A 27,838-nucleotide genomic window follows, 5' to 3' on the forward strand; every position below is an offset into this window, starting at 1 on the left:
AAGTTCAGCCATTTTGGATCGGAGCGCGTGTTTGAGTGGTTGCCTTTTCTGGCAAGTTATCGCGTTGTTGAGTTTTCACTGCTAGAGCCGCTATATAGACAGGCCGACGCATCAGCTTAAGTTAAACCATTTTGGATCGGATTTCATTGTTGCACTGTTAGGGTTACCAGAGAAAAGTTTCGGGTTTCGCCAAGCTAGCCAAAAATGATATTTAATTCACGAGCAGCTAATAAAATTGTTCCCAGTGAAAACTCAACAACGCGATAACTCGCCGGAAAAGACAACCACTCAAACACGCGCTCCGATCCAAAATGGCTGAACTAAAGCTGATGCGTCGGCTCGTATATATAGGGGCCTTATATATAGCGGCGCTAAGCTGGGCTACCGTTATCAGCAGCCGAGGAAGACGCTCGCTCTGAAAACATGATCGCAATAAACAACTAAGTTCAACCACGAACAACCCACTTTCTAATATTTTTCACATCGCAAAGAACTTGGAATTGGCTCTGAATGTATACATTTTTTCTCTTTACCAAAAGCACCAGTTAAGCTACATTTCGAAATTGAGAACAAAACTAGCAGAAAATTGATGATGAAACAACACAGATGCTTAGTAGTAATTTAGGGGATAATGAGTAACACACACACAGCTAAGATTACCTGAGCTTTAAATCTTTGTCTTGTTCTCATTGGTTCTTGACTTGTGATGTAGATTAATCAAAATCTTTTACACGCCGGTAGTAAAGGGATCTGGGAAAGCTTATAAGAGTCCCATCTTCTTAGCTCTTTGAACTTGATTTACAATCTATTGAAACTTAAACAAGATGACAACATCAACGAAATACGATTTTCTTGCTGAAGGAACGTAACCATCAATGTTTTCGGATTATTATTAGGACTGAGTTGTTTGGATGAACTACCATTTTTACCAGTTGTACTTCCTTGAGTAATAACTATGCTCACTGCCGAAACGTTTGCAACTCTTAATCAATTAAATAAATTATGAAAATGTTATAAATGCTTTTGTGCTTCAAGCAACGTACAATGTACTTTATAATTCAGTTTGAGAAAAGATAAATAGTTAATAATTTTTAGGTGTGACATCGGATTTGTTGGTTTTCTGTGTGACGTTGAAGATGCTCACCTAAAAAGTAAGTAATTATGCTTTGTCTCCTTATCATGTCAAATAAATTAGGCTTCAAAGAAAAAAAAAAAAAAAGAGAAGAAAAAGCTTAACCGAGAAATGCTACACGCATTTGATGTCTCAATGAAATATTCTTCTGAACCAAGCATATAATTCAACCAACCAGCTGTCATTCAACCAGCTGTCTATCTACATTTAGGTTTCAAAATGGTTATTGACAAGTATATAATATTTCATAGAAAATTGATTTGCTCGTGAAAACGTTGTGTCTTACACATCCGACTTACGTACAATATTAAAAGTTTAAATAGGTTGTTAATTGTACCTGAAGCACCTATAATATCAGGTTCAAAAGAAATTGACGCTTTCATTCATCAAAAATCAGTGCATTAGGGGTTTACAACCTATTCGGCTCAAAGAAATAGGGGCTTACAACCAATTCGGCTCAACGAAATAGGGGTTTACAACCAGTTAGGCTCAGCGAAATAGGGGCTTACAACTAATTAGGCTCAACGAAATAGGGGCTTACAACCAATTAGGATCAAAGAAATAGGGGTTGAGAGATAAAAAGTTTTACGACGCCTAAGATAGGACAGTTGAATATTATGATCAAATATTCAACAGATAATGAGAGAGAGGCGGGGGGGGGGGGAGGGTGAGGGGGGGGACAATTTGATGTCAGAAAAGTAGATTGGAAAAGGTTCCTATTAAAATAAAAACTACTAAATACTTTTTTACGAAATCCAAACTCTTTCTTTGTACATAATACCCAATACGTCTTACATGGGAAAGAGTTTAAAATACGATTCAACCAACTGTCTTTTTGAACATTTTTGAGCCAGAAATTAAACACACAAGCATTAGGTAGCTGTCAGGTAGTACTACAGCATAGTTTCATTGTTATTATTAAAATGAAAAGAAATCAATAGGTTTTTTGTACGTGTTGAAATATGGCAGAAAAATATGGACGGCTCTTAGCAATCATTAAATATAAGTTTATTTTGAGATGATGAATTCCTTACATTTATTACTAGCGGTACTCGCACGGCTTTGCCCGTAGTAGAAAATTAAAAGGTCATTCGGTTCGCCTGTATATTTACAAATAATGGATGATAAATTTCTCGCTAATTGCCTATGTTCATTCGCTCTCCCATTCCACGTCATGATAATTTCGTAATTTATTCGTCCATGTTATGATAATTTTGCTCCGGAAAATGTTCTTAAAATTGAAATAGAAGAAGGACAAAATCGAATTTTCGAAAAATCGCTTCGAGGTGCACAGCCCCATGCTACAAACTAACTTTGTGCCAAGGTTCATGAAAATAGGCCGAACGGTCTAGGCGCTATGCGCGTCATAGAGATCCAGACATCCAGACATTCTGACAGAGACTTTGAGCTTTATTATTAGTAAAGATAAAGATTTCATGAAAATCGGCCGAACGGTCTAGGCGCTATGCGCGTCACAGAGATCCAGACATCCTGACAGAGACACTTTGAGCTTTATTATTAGTAAAGAAAATGAAAACATGAATAAACATTGATGCTTTGTGTAAGTAAAGCATTTAGCACTGGTGGTTGTTTTTACATTACGGGCACGCACGCAAATCCCAAGACATTTGAAATCGATCAATTATTCCTGATCTGAAAAATATATAGTATCTTTACATGTTTATTCTTTTATGCATTGATTTATGCATTTTGCGTTTCAGAGGCTAAGAATGTGACTAAAATAATCTCTGGAGTCCTGGGAAGCCTGCTCTTGGTTACGATAGCACTATTTATCGTATACGTTGTCAGGTATGTTTTCCGCTTGAATCACAATGTTGTAAACCTACAACAATATTAATTTAACTAGTCGACCCGTGCGGAACTCCGCACTGTGCTTCGAATCGTTTCATAAGAAATTTCGCTCTTTAAAATTTTCAAAGAAAGAACATTATGAAGAAGAACCGAAAAAAAGTAAGCGCAGAAGAGAACGCATGTAATTTAAAGACATCAGTAACGAAACCTCGTTAAATACAACGTTGTGATAATTTGATCATCGCTCACCTTTTGGTCGTACATATTTTCAATGCAAACATAAATATCATTAAAAGTGTGGCTGAGTAGTGACTCGTGAAAAAGCAATAATTGTGCATGTGAAAAAACAGGTTGTGGCAAATACAGTCCTGCCCATGTGAGCATCTGACGGGAAAAAAAGAAACATTGAAGGAATATTTATTGGCACGGATTCGAATTGGCGCCAGTCTGATTAACAACCCGACACCCCAACAAACCTAGTATGTGCGCCTTCCTTTTTGAAAGCTATTCATTGAAGGAATGCGTAGTAAAAAACAGCAAAAAAGCTTTTTGCCAAAATAATAATAATAATAATAATAAGATCATGCTTCCATGTTATGTCATTAACCAGCATGATACGATTTAAAATTATTCGTAAAGCATGGAATTTGAATAAAGAATGACGAAGATCTCACACGTAGCGATTAAAACAAACATTCTAGAGAAGTAATAAATTAGATTGAAAATAAGTGTTTTTATCTTTGAATATTGAACTATTTCACATAGAAGGTTGCTTTAACCGTTACGGCTTAAATGCCCGTACATGTTTCTCTTTTAATCGAACACTTAAAATTCAGAACCAAAACCAGTTGAATTGAGTCCGTTTTTTAAGTGTAATTTTTCGAACGTAGACAAAATGTTTTTTTTTTTTTTTCAGCAGAAAGCAGAGGAGTAGAAAATGATTTCTTGCTAATGAAGTTGATAATAATTTTAATGCTTTATATCGTATTCGCGCGAATAAAAAATTAAAGGTTTACTGGAAGAAACTCGTAGTTTTAATTTGGCGTAGTATTTTTTCATTTGTACAAAAGGTCGAACATTGCTATTAGAAACATCTACATTTCAGCATACAATGAAAATGTTTTTCTGCGCAAAAAGGATTTCCTTTAGGTAATTCTAATACTTTTTTATGCTTACATTATGCTGAGTGGTCTGGATGTAGTCAAAGCTTAAAAAAAGGGAAAAAACACCTTTCGATTAACAGTCAACTTATCCGAATGATAACTGTCAAAACACCAAGTAGCATACCCACTGCATTTATTTTATTACGTGTGTATGTTATGTGTATATGTAATGCGTAATACTAATATAAATTTGATATTATGTCGAACAGCCCAAGCTTGCCCGAAGTTCAGATAGTTATTAGCCGAACGCTCTACCGAAAAAAACTTATCAGTTTAACCGAACAACTAAGTCCGGTGCTTTTAAGCTTTATTAAAATATGAACACACACACACACACACACACACACACAGAGGCTTTTTTTTTTTTTGGCCGAAAGCGACGTAAAAAATTGGAAAACTGCATTAGAACTTTACTGAAAAAAAAAAAAAAATCATAAGAACTGCAGGCCTCAAGGTTTTGAAACAGCAAGGGGTGTTTTCGAAAACTTGATTTTCCGACCGTAAGTCTATTTTTCGTCATTAGCCAGCCTGATAAGTTTTAAAATGAGACGGGAATAATATATAAGATAAGATAATGAAGAAAAATGGTTTTATTTTTGAAAATTTTTACAATTTATTACCGCAGGCTGCTTGAACCGTTATGACTTAGATGGCAGCACGTGTTCATCATTTAACAGCACGGTTAAAATACAAAATAAATTAAACTATGCTCTTTTTTAAGCGTAGCTTTTCGAATGTAGTAAAAATGTGATAAGCTATTTGTTTTTTTGCAAAAAGAAGAAAAAATATACATTTTACCCTTCAAATTGAGGTAGTAATTTTTTTAATTTGTACAAAGAGTCAAAAACTCATTAGAAGAATATATATTTCAATATACGATTTATTATTTTTTTTTGAACAAAAAACAATTCTATTGTAGTCTGAAATCTTAAACCTGTTACTTATATTTTCGCTTACATTATGCTTTAATTTTCTTACCAGAGCCAAAGCTTAAAAAGAAAAACGTACAATTCCGAAGTAATTTAGCACAAAGTCACTTCAAGTTTTCATATCAGCAAGAAGCGTTTCCTTCTTACTTATTCTATTCCTTCATAGTTGTTATTCACTTACTTAAGGGTTCAGTAGTACGCGATATTTCTCTAATTTTTTTGTTGCAGATTGTCCGGACGCGGGCCCGAACACGCATTCTCCTGGTTACGAAGAGAACGCTCTGCCGATCAAGCTATTCAGCTCTGTCGGTCATAGCGGAAATTAAAGTTATAAGTTTAACCGAAAACCTCATTCTGGTTCTTTAAAACAGGTTTTTCGGCTGAAAAAAACAATTTTTAGACCGTGGGTCTATTTTTCGTCAGTAGCCAGCACCATAAGCTTTAAAATAAGGCGTAAATCAAAGAAATCGATCAAGAATTGAGGAAAATCTGGCGTAGAAACCAAAAACAGGCTACAGAAATAACATATAAGGATTGTTATTGGAAAATGACACGCCGCAGCAGGCTTTTTGTGAGACAAACGCTACAGGACAATTCTGCCGTGGACAAGTTTATAAGGGCAGTAACTGCACATTTTTCATTTTAATTAATTTTATTTTTAGCATTTTTTTACCTATTGTACATTAGTTTTACTGTACAAGCTTGCTTTTTTGATTTCCGCTGAAAAACAAGCAACGATAAAATTAAAAATTAAAAAAAAAAAAAGAAAAAAAAACCCGACCTAAGACCCCTATATATACGAGCCGACGCATCAGCTTAAGATTAGCCATTTTGGATCGGAGCGCGTGTTTGAGTGGTTGTCTTTTCTGATAAGTTATCGCGTTTAGTGATTGTTTACTGTGAGCAATTATTAGCGTCACGTAAATTGTCTGGTAAATAAAATGTCATTTTATGCAAATTTGGCGAATTCCGAAACTTTGCTGTGGTAACCTTAGGAGCGCAACAATGAAAAATCCGATCCAAAATGGGTTATCTTAAGCTGATGCGCCGGCCCATCTATATAATGGCTTTACCCCGACCTAGTCGCAACTGTAGAATCAAGAGGGAAAATTGAAAATAATTTTAAAAGTCTTATAATATTCAAAATCAATGTCAAGTATTTTATTTGCTACTAGTGGTACCCGCACGGCTTTTCCCGTAATAGAAAAGTGAAAAGGTCTTTTGGTTTGCCTGTATATTTACAAATGTATGGTGAATTTTCTCGCCAATTGGCTTGTACCCATGTTACGGGTTCCACGTTATGATAATTTCGTAAATTACTCGTCCATCTTATAATATTTTTGTTCTTAAAATTTGAATAGAAAAAGAACCACATCAGATTTTCGAAAAATCGCTTCGAGGTGCACACCCTCATGCTACAAACTAACTTTGTGCCAAATTTCATGAAAATCGGCCGAACGGTCTAGGCGCTATGCTCGTCACAGACATCCTACAGACATCCTCCGGACAGAGAGGCTTTCAGCTTTATTATTAGTAAAGATTAAACAGAAACTGGCAACAGATAAAAATTTTATGTGTTTAAAATCATTGCGTTTTACTTCCTTGTCGGCCAACAATGAATTCGGTTATCAATCGCGTAAATAAATGCTTAGCCGTTATTAAAATCTGCTTTAAAATAACGTTATAATTCGAATTTTATGGAAGTTCCAAACACATTCAATCCGACGAGGCAAACAATTCTGTTTATTTTGGTATTAAATTTTAAACTTTTCAACTATGTTTTCAGTGCAAAAATCGCGAAAAACCTTTTAGAGGTTTTTAATTAATATCTTCGTTAATTAACGTCATCCAAAGATGCAACCTAGCTAAGAACACTCTCGATCAACTCTCCTTTCGAACAAATTCTTTATTTTCAAAATCGGTCCATCCGTTTAGGCGCTAGAGTGCAACAGACAGATAAACAGACACATTAAACTTATAACCCCATTCCTTTGCGTGTTGCGGGTTAATAAGTCCAAAGAAAAAATCTAATTCTAATGTTTTCTTATTGTTAGTATTGAATTCAAAACACGTCTCTTCAAATATCACGAAAACGTAATTCTGCAGATACTGCCGTTTACCAGCCAATGGTAGAATTTATCTCTAATTTCTCGAGAAATTTGTAAAAATCTGAATTTTTGAAAGTGTCCGAATACTTTTGGTGATATAGTGCATGCATGTATATGCAATGTTTTTCCTTACAGAAAACAAAAGAAAAAGAGGAATAACTCAGAAGACATATATGTGTCTCAAGTGTATCCTTCAGAATTGATATTTAATTTTACATATTATTTTCCTTTTTACAGCTGCGTGATCTCCCCTTAATTATAATGTATCACTTCTTCTATAAGCGTGAGGAAGAAATCCTATGTGCGAACTTATATTTAACCCTTCATTTGGTAAAACGTGTAACTGGTTTTTATATGATTGTCGTACAGCAGGTCTTATACATGCACTTGTATTATTGCTACTCGCTAAGAGTAGGAATAATACAAGTTGATGTAGAGCCGCTATATAGACAGGCCGACGCAAAAGCTTAAGTTTAGCCATTTTGGATCGGAATTTTCATTGTTGCACTGCTAGAGCACCACCACACTAGAGTCAATGCCTGTCAACTGAAAAATGACGTCATCATGCATCGACCGATCGTCAGCTATACTACTGTGTTGATTCTTTGACTTACTTGGAGCTATTTTCTAAGGCTAAAAGAGATGCAAAGTCCTCCTGGACTGTCCCTCCTACCCATAACTGGTACCAGGCGAAGTGCCCGGGAGGTGCATTATCTCTCAAGTGTGGTAGGCGAGATCAGACGACCATCACTAGGCTCATTAGTGGACATCTAAAATCATTGACTTATTGCAATGGAAAAAAGACTTTTCCAACCTGTGTGAAGTGTGCCGATCATCAGGCCACCCCCGAACATATACTGAATTGTCTGGGACTTTCAAGGTTGGATCTTTTGGCGGATCCAATGTTGGTGTTGGATTTTTTGAGAGTGACGAATTTCATCGACCTGGTTTAGCGCTGCTAAACACCGGAGATTTGCAACAACAACAACAACTACTGTGTTACGGAAATCCTATTGCATGTTAAATTTTTCATATCACCGCTTCTTTTAATCTCGAAGTATTTAATATTTAAAAATAGAAAATCAAAGTTGGATTCAAAAATCGTAGTAGGCGATATTTTCGCTTCATTACAAAAAAGAAGAAAAAAACAAATTTTGTAAATTATTGAAAATTGTTGAGTGATTTTCTTTGACGCAATTTTTAACTTGGAGATTATTTTTGATGTTATTCTTTGACTCAATTTTTAATCTAAATTACATAGAAACTACTTTAGCAAATCTAAGTACGCTTTTTTTTAAAACTTTTTAACAAAACAATCAGTAAAATAAGACTAAAATCTCCATTACAATGAAAAATAATCTGCCAAGCAATTAAGTTAAGCTTTTAAAATCTGCTAAATAAAAACTCAGCTATTAAATAACATAAAAAATTATTAAAATAATTCTGAAACTGAACACTAAAAAAATCCATCAATAATAATCCACCAAATAGACTTTTTTATTATAGGTGCGTCACTTAAATTGGCAACTTGTTTATTTTCTACGTTGACGAAACAAGAAAATATCGTTTAAGTTTGCTCCTCTTTCTCGAGTTTTACATTTCTTTTAATACTAGTTAATGACGCAACTTATATGGCGGTATGTTTTTTTTTTTTTTTTTTGTTATAGTGCGTCTTTGACTTCACTTTCAACAAAAAAAAAGTTTTGGCCCTGAAAATGATCTTTTTGTTTTTGATAAAGAAGGTATTATGAAAACTTAACTTTTCAAGAAAGGTAAAAAGATTTACTTCTTTAAAATAAAAAGTGTTAATGTACAAGCAATTAATTCAAAAGCAAACATTTCTTATTTTTATTAAGAGCAAAACGGAAAATCCTCAAATTTCAAAATTATAAGTACACTACATATATATTTGTACATAAAATGTATATCGTAAAGGTATTGTAGGTATTAGTGTAGCAGAAGTATATTTTCAAAAGGTATAACTTTCATCTTGGCGATTATTTTTCATTTTATTTACTGTTGCCAAGTTTCATTAAACTTACAGTGAAATTACATTTTTTGGCGATGCCATGCATTATTTTGTTTTTTAATGACTTATAATAAAACAAACCTTTAAATAAGATCAAAAGTTGCATTAAAATAAAAAGTAGTTCGCCAAATGATTGAATTAAGCTGGTAAAAAAGAAAATTGTCCGCCGAAGACAAAGCAAGCTAAATGAAAACCGTGAATGATTCTTTTGAAATAAATCGCCAACTAAATTAAACAAATCTTAAAGCTGTTTCTTCAGTGTCGGAAACTTTCGTTTCTAAGACTTAGCAACAGCAACAACTTTTCAAAATACAACAACAGGTGTCGTTAGCTAAAACTTTCTTTTTATTTATTATAGAATTAAATTAGTTCAAATACAGTTGGTTAGGGAAAAAATAAACATTATACTCATTGAATGAGAACATTGTCGATTGGCAAGTTTTTACTCTTATATGAATACTTCAAAAATACTTACCCAAGTGGATAAGGTAGCAACTTTTGGAACTACTGTGATATACCCCCCCAAATCGGAAATTTGGCGACTTTTTTTGTTTTTGTTGACACAAAACTTTGTCGCCACAAAAACTGTTGCCACAAAACTTTTAAAAAAAACTCAAAAAATGGTACAAAATACAAGAAAATACTAAATTTGGCAACAGCAAAAACCTAAAAGCTGAAAAAACCTAAATTGGCAACACCAAAATAAGAAACAGCAACCCTAAAAAGTCCGTAGGAAATGCCAGATTTGGCGCGTAATTTTTGGGGGTGTATATCAAAGTTATACCCAACTTTTGAGTACTTAATGCTGTAACTATACAAATTTACTACATTTCTTACACTCAGAAAAAGGGTAAATTAGCCCTCTCTGTCAGAATTTTTTTTATCTAATGATGCGAGGAATTCAAAGATAGTTTTCTATCGATGGACAGTGTTTCTTGAGCCGAGATTACACTTGAATCTTTACTGTGGAAAATGCAATATCCAGTTAACTATAATATAACAGGTGACACAGGATCGCTTTTTTTTTTGTCATCATTATGTACTTGTACTAGCGGTAAAACATTAAGATGTAATGCATCTCACTCTGCAATTCATCATAAAAATAATCATTCACAATGCTACAAAACTCATATGGAGCCATAAGACACATTTACAGTCTGCTGGAACCTCAATTATGAATCGGATTCAAATTTGTCTTATGTTATTATGATCCAGCTAATTAGCAACATTTCCCAAATCTAGCATCCAGTGGATCACTTTGTATAGATCCAGGGCAAAAATGAAGTTTTTTGTCTCCTTTGGAAACGAGAATGTAATTTCCTTTGCGAAGTTGCACAACACATTTATGGATCAAGAAGATTTTCTTTGGACTAAAGAGAAAATTTAATGGTAAACTGGGCGAGCTGAGTTTACGTGATCAAATTTATCGTTGCCAGTTAACAGGCATTGACTCTAGTGTGGTGGTGGTTAGGGTTACCAGAGTAAAGTTTCTGGTTTCGCAAAATTTGCTGAAAATAATACTTTATTTATTAAACAATTCACGTGCCTCCATAGACTAATAATAATCTTATTATTAGTCTATGCGCGCCGCTAATAATCGCTCGCAGTGAACAATCACCAAACGCGATTACTCGCCAGAAAAGACAACCAATCAAACACGCGCTCCGATCGATCCAAAAAGGCTGATCTTATACAAATACAAATACAAATGTGACGACCAGCAACAGGCTCTGGGCCCAGCTAGGCTGGTCCTAGTCAATTAATTAGCCCCCAATGAAGATCAATGGCCCTCTTAAAGCTATCCAATCCCTTGCTCATTACCGCCTCTTCCGGTAAGCTATTCCAAGTGCCCACAACCCTGCTAAAGTAGTAGTTTTTCCTGATTTCCAAGTTAGCCTGAGATTTAAATAGCTTAAAACAATGACCCCTTGTTCTGCTTTTCCCGCAAAAATTTAATCCATTTACATCTTTCATTTTGATAAATTTAAATAACTGAATCATGTCCCCTCTGACTCTCCTTTGCTCCAGGCTGTACATGTTAAGCCTATTAAGTCTGGTATCATAATCTAAATCTGAGAGTCCCCTTACCAATTTAGTTACCCTTCTTTGAACCCTTTCCAATACAAAAATATCTTTCTTCAGATAAGGCGACCAAAACTGAACAGCATACTCCAAATGAGGTCTTACTAAACTCCTATATAAAGGCAGAAGAACTTCTGATGCGCCGACTCGTATATACAGTGGCTCGCAAAAGTGTTCGTACACCTAACGACTTTTAGCGAAATTGGCTCCTATCCATTGGTTAGAACTAATATTTCGGAACAGGTATTTAATTATAAGATCTATGATCAGTTTTTAACAAAACTACATGAAAAGTTTTTAAAAAATATTAAAACTTCATTTTTTAAGAATAAAAAACCAAAAAGTAACGGAAATTTTATCTCACAAAAGTCTTCGTACACTTTACAAAGTGTCTATATATTATTGAATAATCTAACTTTTGATTAAGTTATTATTTAGTAGAATATCATGCAGTATCAACAACATCTTTTAAACGACTGGGAATAAGTTTTATTCTTTTTTCTTTCTTTTTTGCGTAATTTCTGAGTAAGTGTTTATCAACACTTTGAGTCTTACTGTTTCTAGCTCTATTTTCGTTTCAAAGCCGTATTTTCGTAATCTAGCCTCCAAATATCTCTAAATGTTGCATTGAGTTCAAATCTGGAGATTAAGGGGGTATTTTCTAAACTTTAGGACAATTTTCGATGCACCAGACGCAAACGTTGGATACCGTATGCTTCTTATCGTTATCTTCATAAAAAACAAAGTTGTTTCCAATAACCAAATTTTTGTCTTAGATTTCAAAATTGGGTTTTAAAATATTTAAAGGAACGGCATGATTCATTATTTCATCAAAAAATTCCAAACTACGAAGTCCTGATGCTGATATGCACCCTCACACTATGACACCTCCACCGTCCTGATTAACTGATCGGACTAAGTTCTTAAGATTAAGTTTCCAAATTTTTTCTTCCACTTACAATTATACAACAATTTAACCAAAAATGTTAAATTCATTTTTATCTGTAAGTAAGACGTAATTGTAAAACGTTTTGAGCTTATTTATCATTGATTTTGCGACGAAAAGCGTAAGCTTTCTGTTTTTTGCACGACCAAGAAAATTTCAGCGGGAAGAGGTCCCATTTAATCCAGCTAATCACAAAACTTGGTGACCAATTTTAGGTGAAAATTAAATGTAAATTTTTTCATTTAACTCTGCAGAAACATTTCCCCCACTCAAATGTGTATTTTTCATAATTTTTTCAACTTTAAACAGACCCCGAAGAGTTCCTATTTTTCCTACTTTTTAGAGCTCTCTCCTTATTTTCCTACTTTTTCCTTTTTTTTCCTACTTTTTCTTTCTTAAGTATAGTACTTCAAATTGTGCATTGATTCTTATTTTTACAATGCCGTATCGATAATTTTCTGCATGTTTTAGTTTTGAAAAGCAAAAGAAACAAGCGGATCCTGAGTTTTTCATTGACTGACTACAGTAATTTCTGGAAGGAATGTCTCGGTGTTAACGTGTTTAAAAGTTAAATTTTCGTAGGTGACCTTTTTGCCGTTGCGGCGTTTATGATCGAGTTTTCTTTTTATCACCCCCACTTCAATCCTACTGTTTTACCGAAACAATAAACAAATAGATACTGGCGCATTCTATGTAATTATACATTATTTACCTATCAAATGGAAGCTTTAATTAAAGTAAAGGACCGACTGTTCAAAAATTGCGGGAGAAGCCGTATTTCCATGTTCGTCGATTTTTTGTACAGATGATTACAAGTGAAATGGAGCCCTATTTAGAAAACAAAATCAAAATCTATATCAAAAAACGAAAAACCTGTACACTGTACATATTTTATTGATGCTAGTATAAAATAAAAGCGAAAGATGATAGAAATTCGCAAAAACGAACCACTTCAAAAATAATCGAGGAAAATAACTTTTTTCATACATAAATATGATCATTGTTCATTCTTGATCGTTAACATGATTATAAAATTTCATTTTCCTTCCCTGCAAAGAGTGCATTTGCAAAAAAACAAAAAAACAAAAAAAAAAAAAAAAAAAAAAAAAAAAAAAAAAAAAAAAAAAAAAAACGCCAAACCTAGATGAGAAAAACGTTCCCAATATTTGGAGAAAAATCGGAAATCAATTTAAATGCGAGATTCCGTTTTTATTTCTTCACATTTTTAAAATTTGGGGGATAGAGCCACAAGCAAATATGTACTGTTTTTTTCTTCTTCGTTTTGCAATGGTTATTTTCTACTTTGATATATCATCAATATTGAGGGGTTGCTCACCATTTTTATGTGCTGCGTTTATGGCAATGTGGCATTTCTGTACATTTAAAATTGTTTTGACAGATTCTTACTCTTTTCGGGGTGCGACAATTGTACCGTTGCGGCGTATCTCCTATAAGTTATTGTACTTAGGGCGCATGATCAAAGAAAGGGGGGGGGAGAGGAGAGATATATGCAGGCATTTGATGCCAGGTGCTCCCCCTCACTCTCAATTTCGTGAACAATTTCCGAATGAATATTTTTATTGTATGGTGAAAAGGATTGAGAGAAACTACATGCCTTCCCTTTTATGCAGAGAAACATTAGTAACAGATCCTTGTCTTCGATAAAAATGTTATGTTTACTATGCAAAGATTTTTCCTTTTTTTTTAGTGACAAAAATTTTGGAACATGAAAGAGGTAAAAAAGCATATCAATCCAATAAAACAATATTCGTTTTTATTGCTTGATTAAAATTAAAACTGGCCTGTCATTTTGCTTTTTCCCCCGGGGGGTGACTATAGTGAAGGATGTATGCTGAATGCAAATTTTATCTGAAAACAACAAAAACCGCACTAACTTAAATAGTTAAGCAGTATTTTTCCAAAGCCAGGTAGGGGAGAAATTGACCCCACTGACTCCCATAAAAGACGTACCTGAAACAAAATGTATGTTGAATGCTAAAAATCTATATATATAATTCTCTTACGTGCCGGCAAATGAAGGGGTGAATTTCTAAACCTCTGTTGGCAACACTTCGCCGATAAATCATGTAAACAAACTTCTACGTTGTTTTGAAATCTTGAATCACAGAATACTCAACGAACTTTTTTTTTTTTTTGAGATGAGTTTGAGTCGGGCTGTGGCCTATTTCAACCTTAATCAGCAAAGAAAAGCTCAAAGAAGGCAGGAAACCGTTCTTGAATCCAATTTAAGACGAGCCATTTCCAGAGTTGTATTCTCTGATTCGCTGCCGATAATTTTTAGCGGCTGGGGAATTTTCAGTCAGCAGTTCCTTCAACAGATCAGGTGCGTCACACAATGCCGGTAACCGCACCTTTCCGTCATGGCAACATTTAGTATATTTATTTGCAGTATTACGCTCTTTCTGCCAATAAAGAGCACCACAAAATTCGCATTCTTCACACATTGCTCCACAATCATGTTCATCGGCAATGTTGTTTTGAACGCGTAGGCGCTTTGAGCGTCGTCTATTCTCTGCTTCAGTACGACAGTTCAGTTCAAAATGAATAACCGAGAAAGAATTTACTTTATTCCTTTTATTCTCAGCTGAAAGGTTTCGCCAAATTTGTTTAGGGTTATAGTAGTTTTAGTATTGTGCAAGCAAAGTAGCCTTGGCGAGTTTTCGCGTTTTTAGTTAAACCATTTTTTGTTCGTGACGTGGCAAGGATTCAGAATAACAACAAGAAGGACAAACGTTTGAGAAAATATGTTTGGTGCTCTCTGAGCCTGTTTTTAGTCATGGCCAGCTCTATGTGGCATTATCAAGAACAAGATCTTTTGAAGCAGTGTCAGTTGTGGCTCCCAAACGGGACATTTTTAATTGTGTATATGAGGAAGTTTTCTCAGATTAGAATATATAAGAGTGTAAATATGTAAATATATAAGAGTGTAAATAATGTAAATACATCCCTCGGGGGAGCCTGTAACCCCTAGAGGGCGCGTCCCCAGGTGGCGGATAGGGGAATGCCTTCATTGGTTTTCCAATGGGTGGTAGAAGGGAAATAAAATACCTTCCGCGGACCAACAGGTAGAAGTGCAATCTCTCCAAAGCAATGACAGACACTTTTGTATCTATAATGGTAAAGTTGTGCACATTGTCAAGGCAGTCATCTTACATACAGCAAAGTTAAACTGTCGAAAATCTGGCTAAAGCAGACAAATTAACATTATGAACGTAATTTTCATATTGGTTAAATGGATGGTGACCTAAATGCAATTACCAACTTTAATTTTTACGGAAAATTTTAGCTAGGCTAATGTATTGGCATACAGCGAGCGAGCGAAGCGAGCATGGATCGCGAAGCGATCCACAGGGAACTGCGTAAGCAGTTCCGGGGGTTGGCGAGCGATAGCGAGCAGGGGGCGATAGCCCCCTAGTACATAACATAATACAAACCTTTTAGTTTCCTTACTTCGTTATTTATTTTAATTATTTTATTATAACTTCTATGTCCCATATTTAAAAACAAATTTATTTTAGTTCTGCATTTTAAGCCTTTTTTCCTTTTTTTTTTTTTTTTTTTTCAAAATCAAACATTTGCCCCTGTTTATGTGCAAATATGCATGTCATTATTATTTTTAACTAAAACTAATTTAACATTTGCTTTGCTTTTTGTATCATAGTTTATGACAATACAAGTTTTATTATTATTATTATTATTATTATTATTATTTTTTGCGATCGCTATATATTGCATTTTATTCTTTTAAACTTAAAATTTTTATTACTATATTGTTGAAAAGTGTTTCTGTGTTTGGATTTTATCTTCATATTTTTGTAGTTAATCTTTGTTTCCACTAGTTTATATTTCATACTGATGATTGTCAGCTTGTTTCTTTCGTTTTGTTTTTGCGACCCGGTCTTTCATTAAATACCTTTAATACTTCCAAAGTACCGTTATTTTATTTTTGGGACAGCTTTAAATCAAAAATACTGTTAGTTTATTTTACATTAGAAATAAACTTTATGCTAAATTTGTTTCCTCTTGATGTGTGTAGTACTCCTATCTCTTCCTATTTTTTCTACTTTTTTAAGTGATTTTTCTCCTACTTTTCCTACTTTTTAAATTTTTTATTCCTTATTTCCCACTTTTATCCCCCAAAAAACCACTTCGAGGTCTGTTTAAATCTCCGATCACGCTTTGTTTACTTTGCCAGTTGACCTTTTCTTACCTTGTTCTCGGTTCGATTCTTTTCTTTAAAGCATTTTATCCAGCTATGGAATGGTATAAATTATCTAATTTTGAGACATTTTAAACCAATTTTCCGCTACCGTGAGGTAAAAAAACCAAATTTCAAATGGTGTTTTTTTTTTTTTTTTTTTTTTACGAATACCAGCCATTTTAAAGTAAAAAGCACAAAATTAAGGAATAAATAAACAAAAAATTGAAGCCAAATGACTTTTAAGGGTCAACACAATGCAAAAATATTAAATAACTGGCATATAACACTTTTAATCAATGAATTTATTCTAAAATATTTGAGTGTACGGTGACTTTTGTGGCGTGTTGTTTCTCTGTCTCTTCGTTTTTTGATCCATTTCAAAAAGAAAATCCGTCAATATTTTTAAAAAACTACTGGGTTGTATTTATCGGGTGAGTGCAAAAGTTCGTGCGGAGTTTGTGAAAGAAAGTCATAGTGATTAGGCAAGCAAAACTCTTTATTCAATCAATGATATATTCTCCATCGTTGTCTATAATCTTCTTCCAACGTTCTGGCAGCATACGGATGCCTGCGTGGTTTAGATTCGAAGAACGAAGACACGACGTTTTGTAAGGCATACAAAGAGTCAAGTTTTTTTTCCATTTAAATGATTTTGCAATGACCGGAATAAGTGATAATCCGATGGTGCGATATCAGGAGAATACGGTGGATGAGTTAGGACATCCCATTTCAGGCTGTTCAGTTTGCGTAGCGTCTGTTTTGAAACGTGTGGTCTAGCGTTATCTTGATGAAAGACTGCGCCTTTGCGATTTGACGAACTCGGACACTTCTGTTTGATTTCTCGGTTCAGATTAGTTAATTGACGACAGTACTTGTGTGAATCAATCGTTTGACCGGCGGGGAGAAACTCAAAATAAATTATACCCTTGCAATCCCACCAAACACAGAGCATCACCTTCATCTGGTGCAAAATGGTTTTTGCCATTACGCCACCACGTTCACCTGCCTGTTTCCATGTGCGTTTGCGCTGAACGTTGTTGTGCAGGACCCATTTTTCATCGCCCGTCACTAATCGATCCAAAAACGGCTCGTTTTTGAGCCGCTCGAGTAAAGATAAGGCAGCAGAAATTCGCTGGATTTTGTTGCTCTCGGTCAAAAAATGGGGCACCCATATATCAAGCTTTAAATCAAATCCGATTTTTTTAAACTCCGAAAAGCGGTTGATCGGTCAACGTTAAGTGCTGTAGCAACTTCCTCTGTTGAAATTCGCGGAGTATTCTGAACTAAAAGAACGAAAACGTCGTCATCAATGTCGGAAGGTCGACCTGAGCGTGGCTCGTCTTCCAGCTTAAAATCTCCGCAACGAAATTTTGCAAACCATTTTTTCACAGTTCGTTTAGCTGGTGCTTGATCTTGATAAACGTCTTGAATGTTTTTTACGGCTGCTGCAACGTTTATTCCCTTCCAAACTCGTAAAGCATAACATGCCGTAAATGCACTTTATCAACACTCATTTTAAAAGTAATCATTCTCGAAGCAGTTTGTATCTGCACAAATTATTTTAATTAGAATGAAAGCTGCACACGTCACCTTTCCAACGATCTGACTTACGTAGATAGTGGTATTAATGACAACACGTTACGCCCGTTCTAACGCCATCTATTGCAACTCCGCACGAACTTTTGCACTCACCCAATAGAATGACATAGGAATGATGTGAAAAAATATTGGACTTCATATTCGAATTCAGTTTCGCGTTATTTTGGTTTTACTAAAAAATTTCAAAGTGTACGAACATTTTTAGGAGCCATTGTATAGGGGCCTTAAGTTGATGGAAACGTTATTTCCAATTGACTTGGCGTTTACGAAGGATTCTGTTGAGAATACGAAAGAGGACGTTTTGTTAGTTTCGCATAAAGAAAAATATAAAACATTTATGTAAAATTTTGCGAAAGTATTTTTGCGAAAACATTTCCTAAATCGTTAAAAGTTGCATGAACGACGACTCTCACTGTTGTAACGATATTTTTAGCAACCAGTGTCAAAATATATTCAGGGTTTTTTTTAAGTGAGTCGCCATCAGCTCCATTATAGCCCGTACAGATCGACTGAGTTGCGATCTCTGTACATTGTAGCTTTACAAGAATTGTAGGCAAATAAGGTGTTAAATATTTGCTTCCGATTCTGCGTCAGTTTGGGTCATATTAAATTAAAGACTTTCGGAGCTTTCCTGGTAAATCAGTAGGGGGCCAAGCTACTTCTACTGTTCACCTCTGACAAGTTGAGCTCCGCTGCCCGACCGATTAAACGATTCCATTTGTTGAAATAAGGGTGAGGAAAAACGGCTTGAGAACTTGCGGATTTAGTTTGCAGTGTTATTGCTCATTTCGCGAACAATATAATTGAGGTAAGAAGTTGCAAGCGGTAGAGGATTTTTTTGCTAATAAAAGTGTAGCAATGGTAGACCAAGTCTGCATCTAACAATTTGTCTTCTTACTGATTGCTTTCCCCTTGAAAGAAATGGACTTGCTCTAGGACATAGTTCATTTTCTCAGAGGTGGACAGTAAGTGGACGTTTGCAAGTTTTGTTGAAACGTTCCTGACTATCCTGACCTATTCCAAAAACGTAATTGTTTTTTATTGGGAAGGTTTCTGAATTTTCTGAACGAGTTCAGGTAAATTTCAAAAAGATTACTGACTTTAAGCTGGAAAATTCCCTGTGTTTTCCCATATAAGTTACTAAGAAAAATTAGGCACATTGACTGCCCACTGTTTTTCACGCTTGTTTCTGATTTATTTACAGTATAATTGCTGACGTTTTGTTTGATAATTTACTATTGCAGATATTGTAAACAATTGTTGATAACAACCAATCATAGCTTGTTTTTCAAATTTCAATTCCTTTATACTGATGAGTCTTACTAATATTATATATGCGAAAGTTTGTCTGTATGGATGTATGGATGTATGGATGGATGTTTGTTACTCTTTCACGCAAAAACTACTGAACGGATTTTGATGAAACTTTACAATAATATAGCTTATGCATCAGAATAACACATAGGGTAGTTTTCGTCCCGTTATGGGGGGCAAAACCCCCTTAGGGGGGCAATAAAACACAATTTTTGTATAAATTCTCTAATATTGGGATGAAAAAATACTTGCACATATTTACATTATATGTCCATCGAAAGCTCTGATTTTTCTGCTGAAGATGGCACCTGTTCGAAATTTCTAAGTAGAATAAAAAACGAGTTATGAGCTTTTTAGATCCATGTTCGAAGGCTTTCCTCAACTCAATACAGTATTTAGTGTATCATCTCAACTCCCTGTCGATAGCGACAATTGTTGTATTGTTGACTTTCTTTCCTTTTCGTGATTGTTCAAGGCTTTTCTCAAGTCAAATCTTGAAGTAAGATTTTTGCACAAGATTGGCAAATAATACATGATTTGGCTGATGATTTTCCATTTAAACGGAACTTTAATGTAATTAATGGTTTTTATTATTATTTATGCTGATTGAACACATACTCATTATCCAAACAACCAGCAGATCGCCAAAATTTTTGCAGAAAGATTTCCGTAGCTGATGCATTTGGCAGTTTTTTCAACGTTGCTGTTTTTGAAGCCGAAGACTACGTCATAATGTTTCTCAGCTTTCACCATGTAAACAAAATATCGCCAATCAAAGAATTTTCAAAAGACTTTTTTTACTGTGTTAAATAATCCAGCAACTAAATTAGGCAAATCCATAAGCAGCACAAAAACTTTCATTAATTTTCCTTTTTGCACAATTTCAAACAATCACCAAATTGTATTACTTATTTTGGTAACATTTCGGATGAAACTGTTTAGCGCCATTTTATGGTGACCAAAAATATCTCAGCATCTGGCGACGATATCTCTGTAGCGAAAATTAATATCATATCGTTTTACAAAGTAAGGAAAGAATGGGGGAGCATCATCGAAGGTAACCCGAAACGACTTTCGCAAATTCGGTAAAATCGCACCAAGAGCCACAATGATTGAAATTTCCCGAAATAACTAAAGCAAGTATAAGGGGATTACGAGCGCAGCTACTTTTTTTTAATCACTTCGTACTTCATTAGCCATATAGAGAAGGTTTTAGACTCCATGTTAAAAAAAAAAGTATCAACAAATTAATCTTTTTAAATATGAGAAGATTAATTTCATGTTTTTTAAATTTGTATATGCTTAAATATAGTGCATTCGTTTCTAAATCAATACTACTTTGTTCTTTATACTTATTGCTATTTTAGTTTTATGGGTAAGGAAGAAACTCGATTTTTAATCACGTCAAAAAGATGTGTTTTAAATTCTTTCACTCAAAACAGAAAACAAAAGCAAGTAACGATTTTTTCTAATAATTATTACTGACCCAGGCAACGCCGGGTATTTTTGCTAGTTTTTAATAATATTCTTTCAAACGCTATTGAATAAGTTATAAACCTCATTTCAAAAGTAATGGGGTCGTTTCCAAAATTTTAAAAGCATTTTTTTCTGAAAGAGCATGCTTAAAAACAGAGGATCTGATCATTTTTTGAAAATTTGTTTACGTTTAATATTTTTAAAAAAATCGGAGCTCTTTCATTGTTTACGGCTTCTGCCGATGACATCGCAAATGATAAAATGCCATTCAGTGTTGTCATTCACAGTGCAAAATATTTAATTCGCATCTTTACTCACGTGTATTGGCAAGGATAGGGTTGGTAGCAAGCGTAGAGCGCAAATTTAATTCGCTGTTTAATTATCATAATGTGGAAACGTAGTAGAAAGATGCGGCAAAGTACATCGTTTGTGACGTCATCAAGACCACGCCTTGTTTGAAAAATCGGACAGTTTAAAAAAATAATTAAAAAAAACTGTTGGGAAAATGAAAATATTTTCTATGTCCATGTTATTATTATTTTTTTTTTTTTGCTCATTCTATCCATTTCAATGACTAAAAGTAGTACTTTTGACTGAAGAAAACCACCCTATTGTCAAATTCAAACAAACATCATGCTGGGGTTAATTTTACGAATGGTGGGATTTATATTAATTCTTTTAGGATATATTTACTTTATTATAAATTTTGGGCCAATTATATATCTTGGTTTTATGTTTACTTCTGTATGTTCAAAAGTTTTAAACAGTCTGACTTTAAAGTCCATTACTAAGCCTTTAATACTTTAGAAACTGTTTTCAAACAAATCTGATGAAGTTTGATATATGTATGTTGTAAGGGAAGAAGTAAATTAAATTTCAGACCGTAGTAAATCAAAATTCATAGGCGTTTTGGACTTTTTGAGATCTGAAATAAATTAATTTTCGAAGTTCATTATTATGCAAGTGAACTAGATTTTTAGCAAATCTTACTAATATTATATATGCGAAAGTTTGTCTGTATGGATGTATGGATGTATGGATGGATGTTTGTTACTCTTTCACGCAAAAACTACTGAACGGATTTTGATGAAACTTTACAATAATATAGCTTATGCATCAGAATAACACATAGGGTAGTTTTCGTTCCGTTATGGGGGGCAAAACCCCCTTAGGGGGGCAATAAAACACAATTTTTGTATAAATTCTCTAATATTGGGATGAAAAAATACTTGCACATATTTACATTATATGTCCATCGAAAGCTCTGATTTTTCTGCTGAAGATGGCACCTGTTCGAAATTTCTAAGTAGAATAACAAACGAGTTATGAGCTTTTTAGATCCATGTTCGAAGGCTTTCCTCAACTCAATACAGTATTTAGTGTATCATCTCAACTCCCTGTCGATAGCGACAATTGTTGTATTGTTGACTTTCTTTCCTTTTCGTGATTGTTCAAGGCTTTTCTCAAGTCAAATCTTGAAGTAAGATTTTTGCACAAGATTGGCAAATAATACATGATTTGGCTGATGATTTTCCATTTAAACGGAACTTTAATGTAATTAATGGTTTTTATTATTATTTATGCTGATTGAACACATACTCATTATCCAAACAACCAGCAGATCGCCAAAATTTTTGCAGAAAGATTTCCGTAGCTGATGCATTTGGCAGTTTTTTCAACGTTGCTGTTTTTGAAGCCGAAGACTACGTCATAATGTTTCTCAGCTTTCACCATGTAAACAAAATATCGCCAATCAAAGAATTTTCAAAAGACTTTTTTTACTGTGTTAAATAATCCAGCAACTAAATTAGGCAAATCCATAAGCAGCACAAAAACTTTCATTAATTTTCCTTTTTGCACAATTTCAAACAATCACCAAATTGTATTACTTATTTTGGTAACATTTCGGATGAAACTGTTTAGCGCCATTTTATGGTGACCAAAAATATCTCAGCATCTGGCGACGATATCTCTGTAGCGAAAATTAATATCATATCGTTTTACAAAGTAAGGAAAGAATGGGGGAGCATCATCGAAGGTAACCCGAAACGACTTTCGCAAATTCGGTAAAATCGCACCAAGAGCCACAATGATTGAAATTTCCCGAAATAACTAAAGCAAGTATAAGGGGATTACGAGCGCAGCTACTTTTTTTTAATCACTTCGTACTTCATTAGCCATATAGAGAAGGTTTTAGACTCCATGTTAAAAAAAAAAGTATCAACAAATTAATCTTTTTAAATATGAGAAGATTAATTTCATGTTTTTTAAATTTGTATATGCTTAAATATAGTGCATTCGTTTCTAAATCAATACTACTTTGTTCTTTATACTTATTGCTATTTTAGTTTTATGGGTAAGGAAGAAACTCGATTTTTAATCACGTCAAAAAGATGTGTTTTAAATTCTTTCACTCAAAACAGAAAACAAAAGCAAGTAACGATTTTTTCTAATAATTATTACTGACCCAGGCAACGCCGGGTATTTTTGCTAGTTTTTAATAATATTCTTTCAAACGCTATTGAATAAGTTATAAACCTCATTTCAAAAGTAATGGGGTCGTTTCCAAAATTTTAAAAGCATTTTTTTTCTGAAAGAGCATGCTTAAAAACAGAGGATCTGATCATTTTTTGAAAATTTGTTTACGTTTAATATTTTTAAAAAAATCGGAGCTCTTTCATTGTTTACGGCTTCTGCCGATGACATCGCAAATGATAAAATGCCATTCAGTGTTGTCATTCACAGTGCAAAATATTTAATTCGCATCTTTACTCACGTGTATTGGCAACGATAGGGTTGGTAGCAAGCGTAGAGCGCAAATTTAATTCGCTGTTTAATTATCATAATGTGGAAACGTAGTAGAAAGATGCGGCAAAGTACATCGTTTGTGACGTCATCAAGACCACGCCTTGTTTGAAAAATCGGACAGTTTAAAAAAATAATTAAAAAAAACTGTTGGGAAAATGAAACTATTTTCTATGTCCATGTTATTATTATTTTTTTTTTTGCTCATTCTATCCATTTCAATGACTAAAAGTAGTACTTTTGACTGAAGAAAACCACCCTATTGTCAAATTCAAACAAACATCATGCTGGGGTTAATTTTACGAATGGTGGGATTTATATTAATTCTTTTAGGATATATTTACTTTATTATAAATTTTGGGCCAATTATATATCTTGGTTTTATGTTTACTTCTGTATGTTCAAAAGTTTTAAACAGTCTGACTTTAAAGTCCATTACTAAGCCTTTAATACTTTAGAAACTGTTTTCAAACAAATCTGATGAAGTTTGATATATGTATGTTGTAAGGGAAGAAGTAAATTAAATTTCAGACCGTAGTAAATCAAAATTCATAGGCGTTTTGGACTTTTTAAGATCTGAAATAAATTAATTTTCGAAGTTCATTATTATGCAAGTGAACTAGATTTTTAGCAAATATTATTATCAATATAGAATTTTTGAATAGCTGAAATGATTTAATTGATGAAACAGAATTACGATTAATTTCATAAAGTTGTTAATATTATTAAAATTTATTGTAACGAAAGTATTAATTTTCTTTAACAGCCTCTAAGATCACCTACAGAAAGAAATGGTCATCGAAATGTATCTACCTGAGAAAATTGTGCTTTTCTCCTGATATTAAATCTCCTGATTAATTATCTGGTTGACAGTTGAATTTTTTGAACGATTCTTGTTCAAGCAAACATAACTGTAGATTCCTTTTACTTTTCAATTTTGATTTTTTCGAGCTACATTAAGAAGGATCTATGAAGGCATTAAATGGATATTCGTAAGCATCTGGCAGAAAGGAAGGCAGTTTTACTGTCAAAGGATAATGGAGATTTTTTAGAAAGGCAATTAAAAAAAACTTTTATTTTTGAACAATTATTTGTTTAAAAGTGCATCAAAAAAGCATATACCAAAGATATATATCGACTGTTTTCGCGAGCACACAAGGTAGGAATTGGCTCAAGGTAGGAGGAAAGAGGAATACAGTGAAATCCTGTTACAGCAAATACCAATACAACACTGTAAAAAAATTCCGAAACGTTACTGAGTATTTCCATGTAACGTTTCGGGATTTCAATGGTTTTTATCCACTTCCTGGAAATATCAAGTATCATTGTAAAAAAGTTTCTTGAATTGCTACAAGTTGTCAGAATGCAGGTACCGCTCTGTAGTGAAAATATTCTTAGCTCCCAGTTTAAAGATTAACTGAGAGTATTTATAAGGTGCATTTGTTTCTGTTCAAATATGGCTCGTTCATGCTGATGAAACCACCAAAAGGAGCGAATAAGTATGGATTACGTAGTTTTGCAAGAATTGCAATCAAGTGAGATGCTTGATACTTACTTGCAATTCTGTCATAGTTTTGGCCATGCTTGCAGTACTGCTTTCGGAAATGTCTAGATGACTCAAGAAGGTGCAAGACTTTATAGTATTCCTACCTAAGATTACTCAAGTTCCAGTGACAGGTTGATTTCGGGAGGTGTCCAGGATAAATCCAGGAAGGTTACTGGATTTTAGCGGAAAACGTTCCCGGTTCTGCCAAGACATGTTACTGGTAGAAATTGGGCACATCAGCTGCCTATTATTTTCTAGGAACGTTTCTGAATCGGTTTTACAGTGAACGAAATATTGGTAACAACGAAATCAATTTTCAGATTTGACTAATTTCCGTTACATTACTCAAATTCTATTACAACGAAAATTCCTTTACAACGAACAGGATTTGCCATCCCTTGAAGTTCACTGAAACGGTATTTCACTGCATATGGAAAAAAAAGTGAGAGTTGTTGTTGGAAACACCGTTGTTGACAAACCATTTGGTCAACACATAAACCATTCAGCTTACTAAAGCCTTGGTTCCCTAGGAGCGAACACGCCGCTCGCCGGCGTCGCTCCTCGCCGTGGGGAAAACTTGATTCTTCTGCGCATGCGCGCCCGAGCTAAATCGACGTCGTGAATGGCCACGCCGGAATCCACTTGACTGATTTCAGCGTCACGGCGAGGAGCGACGTCGAAGATCGGCGATTCGCTCCTAGGAAACCAGGGCTTTTGCAGCGTGATTGTGGTCAGTAACGCTTTTATCTTGATAGCATACACGTAATTCTACGATTCTACTGTCCACCCCTGGCAAGTTGAGCTCTGCTGCCCGACCCATTAAAAACGATTCCATTTGTTGAAATAGGGGTGAGGAAGAACAGCTTAAGGACTTACGGATTTAGTTTGTAGTGTTATTGCCCATTTGGCGAACAATATAATTCAGGTAAGAAGCAGCGAGCGATACAGGATTTTCTCGCCAATAAAAGGGTTGCGATGGTAGCCCAACTCGGCGCCTAACAATTCCTCGTCTTAGTGATTGCTCTCCCTTGAAAGAAATGGACTTGTTCAAGGCCATAGCTCAACTTCTCAGAGGTGAACAGTATTGCTCAGTCTAGTTTATCTGTGGTTTTGTTCAAAATGCACTTTAATTTTTATCAACGTTCAGTACCAACTCCTGGTAAATAAAATTGTACTTGACTGCGATGATTGTATTTTCTCAGTTTTGAAAGTTGATCATTATTTATTATTAGCACTAGTGTGGAAATTACTGTTAGCTTTTAAATGCCTAGCCTAGAGCTTGCGAAGGATTACTTTTAAAAGGGGGTTTTGGAGTTTAATTTTGAATTAGTTGAAATAGTTAAATTTTATTCCTCTACTTATATCTCGATGAAGTAAAATTCGATTAATGTCATAAAGTTGTTGATATTCATTAATATTTATTGCAACACAATCTTTAATTTTCTTTAACAGCCTCTAAGATCACCTGCAGAGATGAATGGTCATCGCAAATGAATCTAAAGATATGCCCTGTGATCTTCTCGGAAATCTTCTGAGTACTTACTTAGTTGACATTTAAATATTTTAATCCATTCTTGTTCAAGCAAACTTATGACTTTCGATTCCTCTGACGCTTTTATTTTGGGTACCAAGTTACATAATGGAAGATCTGCGAAAACATTAAAGGGATATTTGTAAACACCTGAGATAAAGGAGAGCAGTTTCACTGGCAAAGGATAATGGAGATTTTTTGGAAATACAATAAAAAAGCTTTTATTGTCGAATAATTATTTGTTTCAAAAGTGTACCAAAAAATCACAAACCAAAGATTAATACCGGTTGTTTTCGGTTACACGCAAGGTAGGAATTGACTGTGAGGATAAGGTTTAAGAAGTGAGGAGAGTTTTCGGGAACACTACTGTTGACAAACTACTTGGCTAAAACATAGACCATTTATCCCTCCAAATCACGTGATTACGGTCAGTAACAATTTCATGATGATCGCCTGAACTTACTTCTATTGCTCTTTCTAGTTCATCGGTGGTTTGTGTTGAAAATACAAGTTAATATTGCTCAATGTTCAGTTCAGTAGTAACATTCTGATGAACGAAAATTGAACTAGACTGCGAAGATTTTTTTTTTTTTTAGTTTGTTTAGTTTTACAACATCCACGTAACTGGGGATGAAAAATTTGACTTTAGGACGGTCTGTTTGCGAAAGAAATCATATTTTCTTTACTCCAGCAGCTATGGGAAAAATGAAAAATCCTATTTATATTTCCATGAGGTTGATAGAGGATTGCACTATACACAATTAGTTTAGATGCTCAAGAAGTTCTGTACCAGAATCTTCTGAATGCAATATGAAATCATTTAAAAAGGAAAATCATACACAAAACTAGATCATACGCTTAATTCATGAAAAATACACACATAAGAACCATATACATCAAAATCAAATCGCCTAAAAATGGGAAAAAAATGAAAAACTTCAGCTTCCCCCCTTCCCACATTATTGTGTTTATGGACATGGCCGTATTTAAGAAGGGGTGAGTTCGGTTCAAATCCCTTCCGCAATTTTTAAAAACCATTACAAAAAAATTTTTATTTCACTTTTTTTTTCTAAAAAAAATGTCATTACTATTTTGCTAACTATTTACTTATTTTTCCTTTCTAATTTCACTTTAAAAATTAAAC

General features: G+C 34.2%; 1 protein-coding gene across 3 annotated transcripts in view; it reads left to right on the forward strand.

Annotated features, from left to right (window-relative positions):
• Positions 1-26,881, forward strand: part of LOC129227445 (fibrillin-3-like) — a 111,088-nt gene extending 84,207 nt beyond the window's left edge. Inside the window, exons 14-17 of one of the 3 annotated variants that reach the window (XM_054862006.1) lie at positions 1,096-1,151; positions 2,854-2,941; positions 7,280-7,330; positions 26,624-26,881. In XM_054862006.1, the coding sequence (XP_054717981.1) occupies positions 1,096-1,151; positions 2,854-2,941; positions 7,280-7,330; positions 26,624-26,657 (229 nt within the window). In that variant the 3' untranslated portion in view covers positions 26,658-26,881. Of the gene's footprint in view, positions 1-1,095; positions 1,152-2,853; positions 2,942-7,279; positions 7,346-24,382; positions 24,643-26,623 lie in introns of those variants that run through there. The other 2 variants (XM_054862004.1, XM_054862005.1) reach the window with 2 other exon arrangements.
• Positions 26,882-27,838: the final 957 nt, after the last annotated feature.

Source organism: Uloborus diversus, chromosome 8 (genome assembly GCF_026930045.1).
Source record: "Uloborus diversus isolate 005 chromosome 8, Udiv.v.3.1, whole genome shotgun sequence".
NCBI classification, from domain to species: domain Eukaryota; kingdom Metazoa; phylum Arthropoda; class Arachnida; order Araneae; family Uloboridae; genus Uloborus; species Uloborus diversus.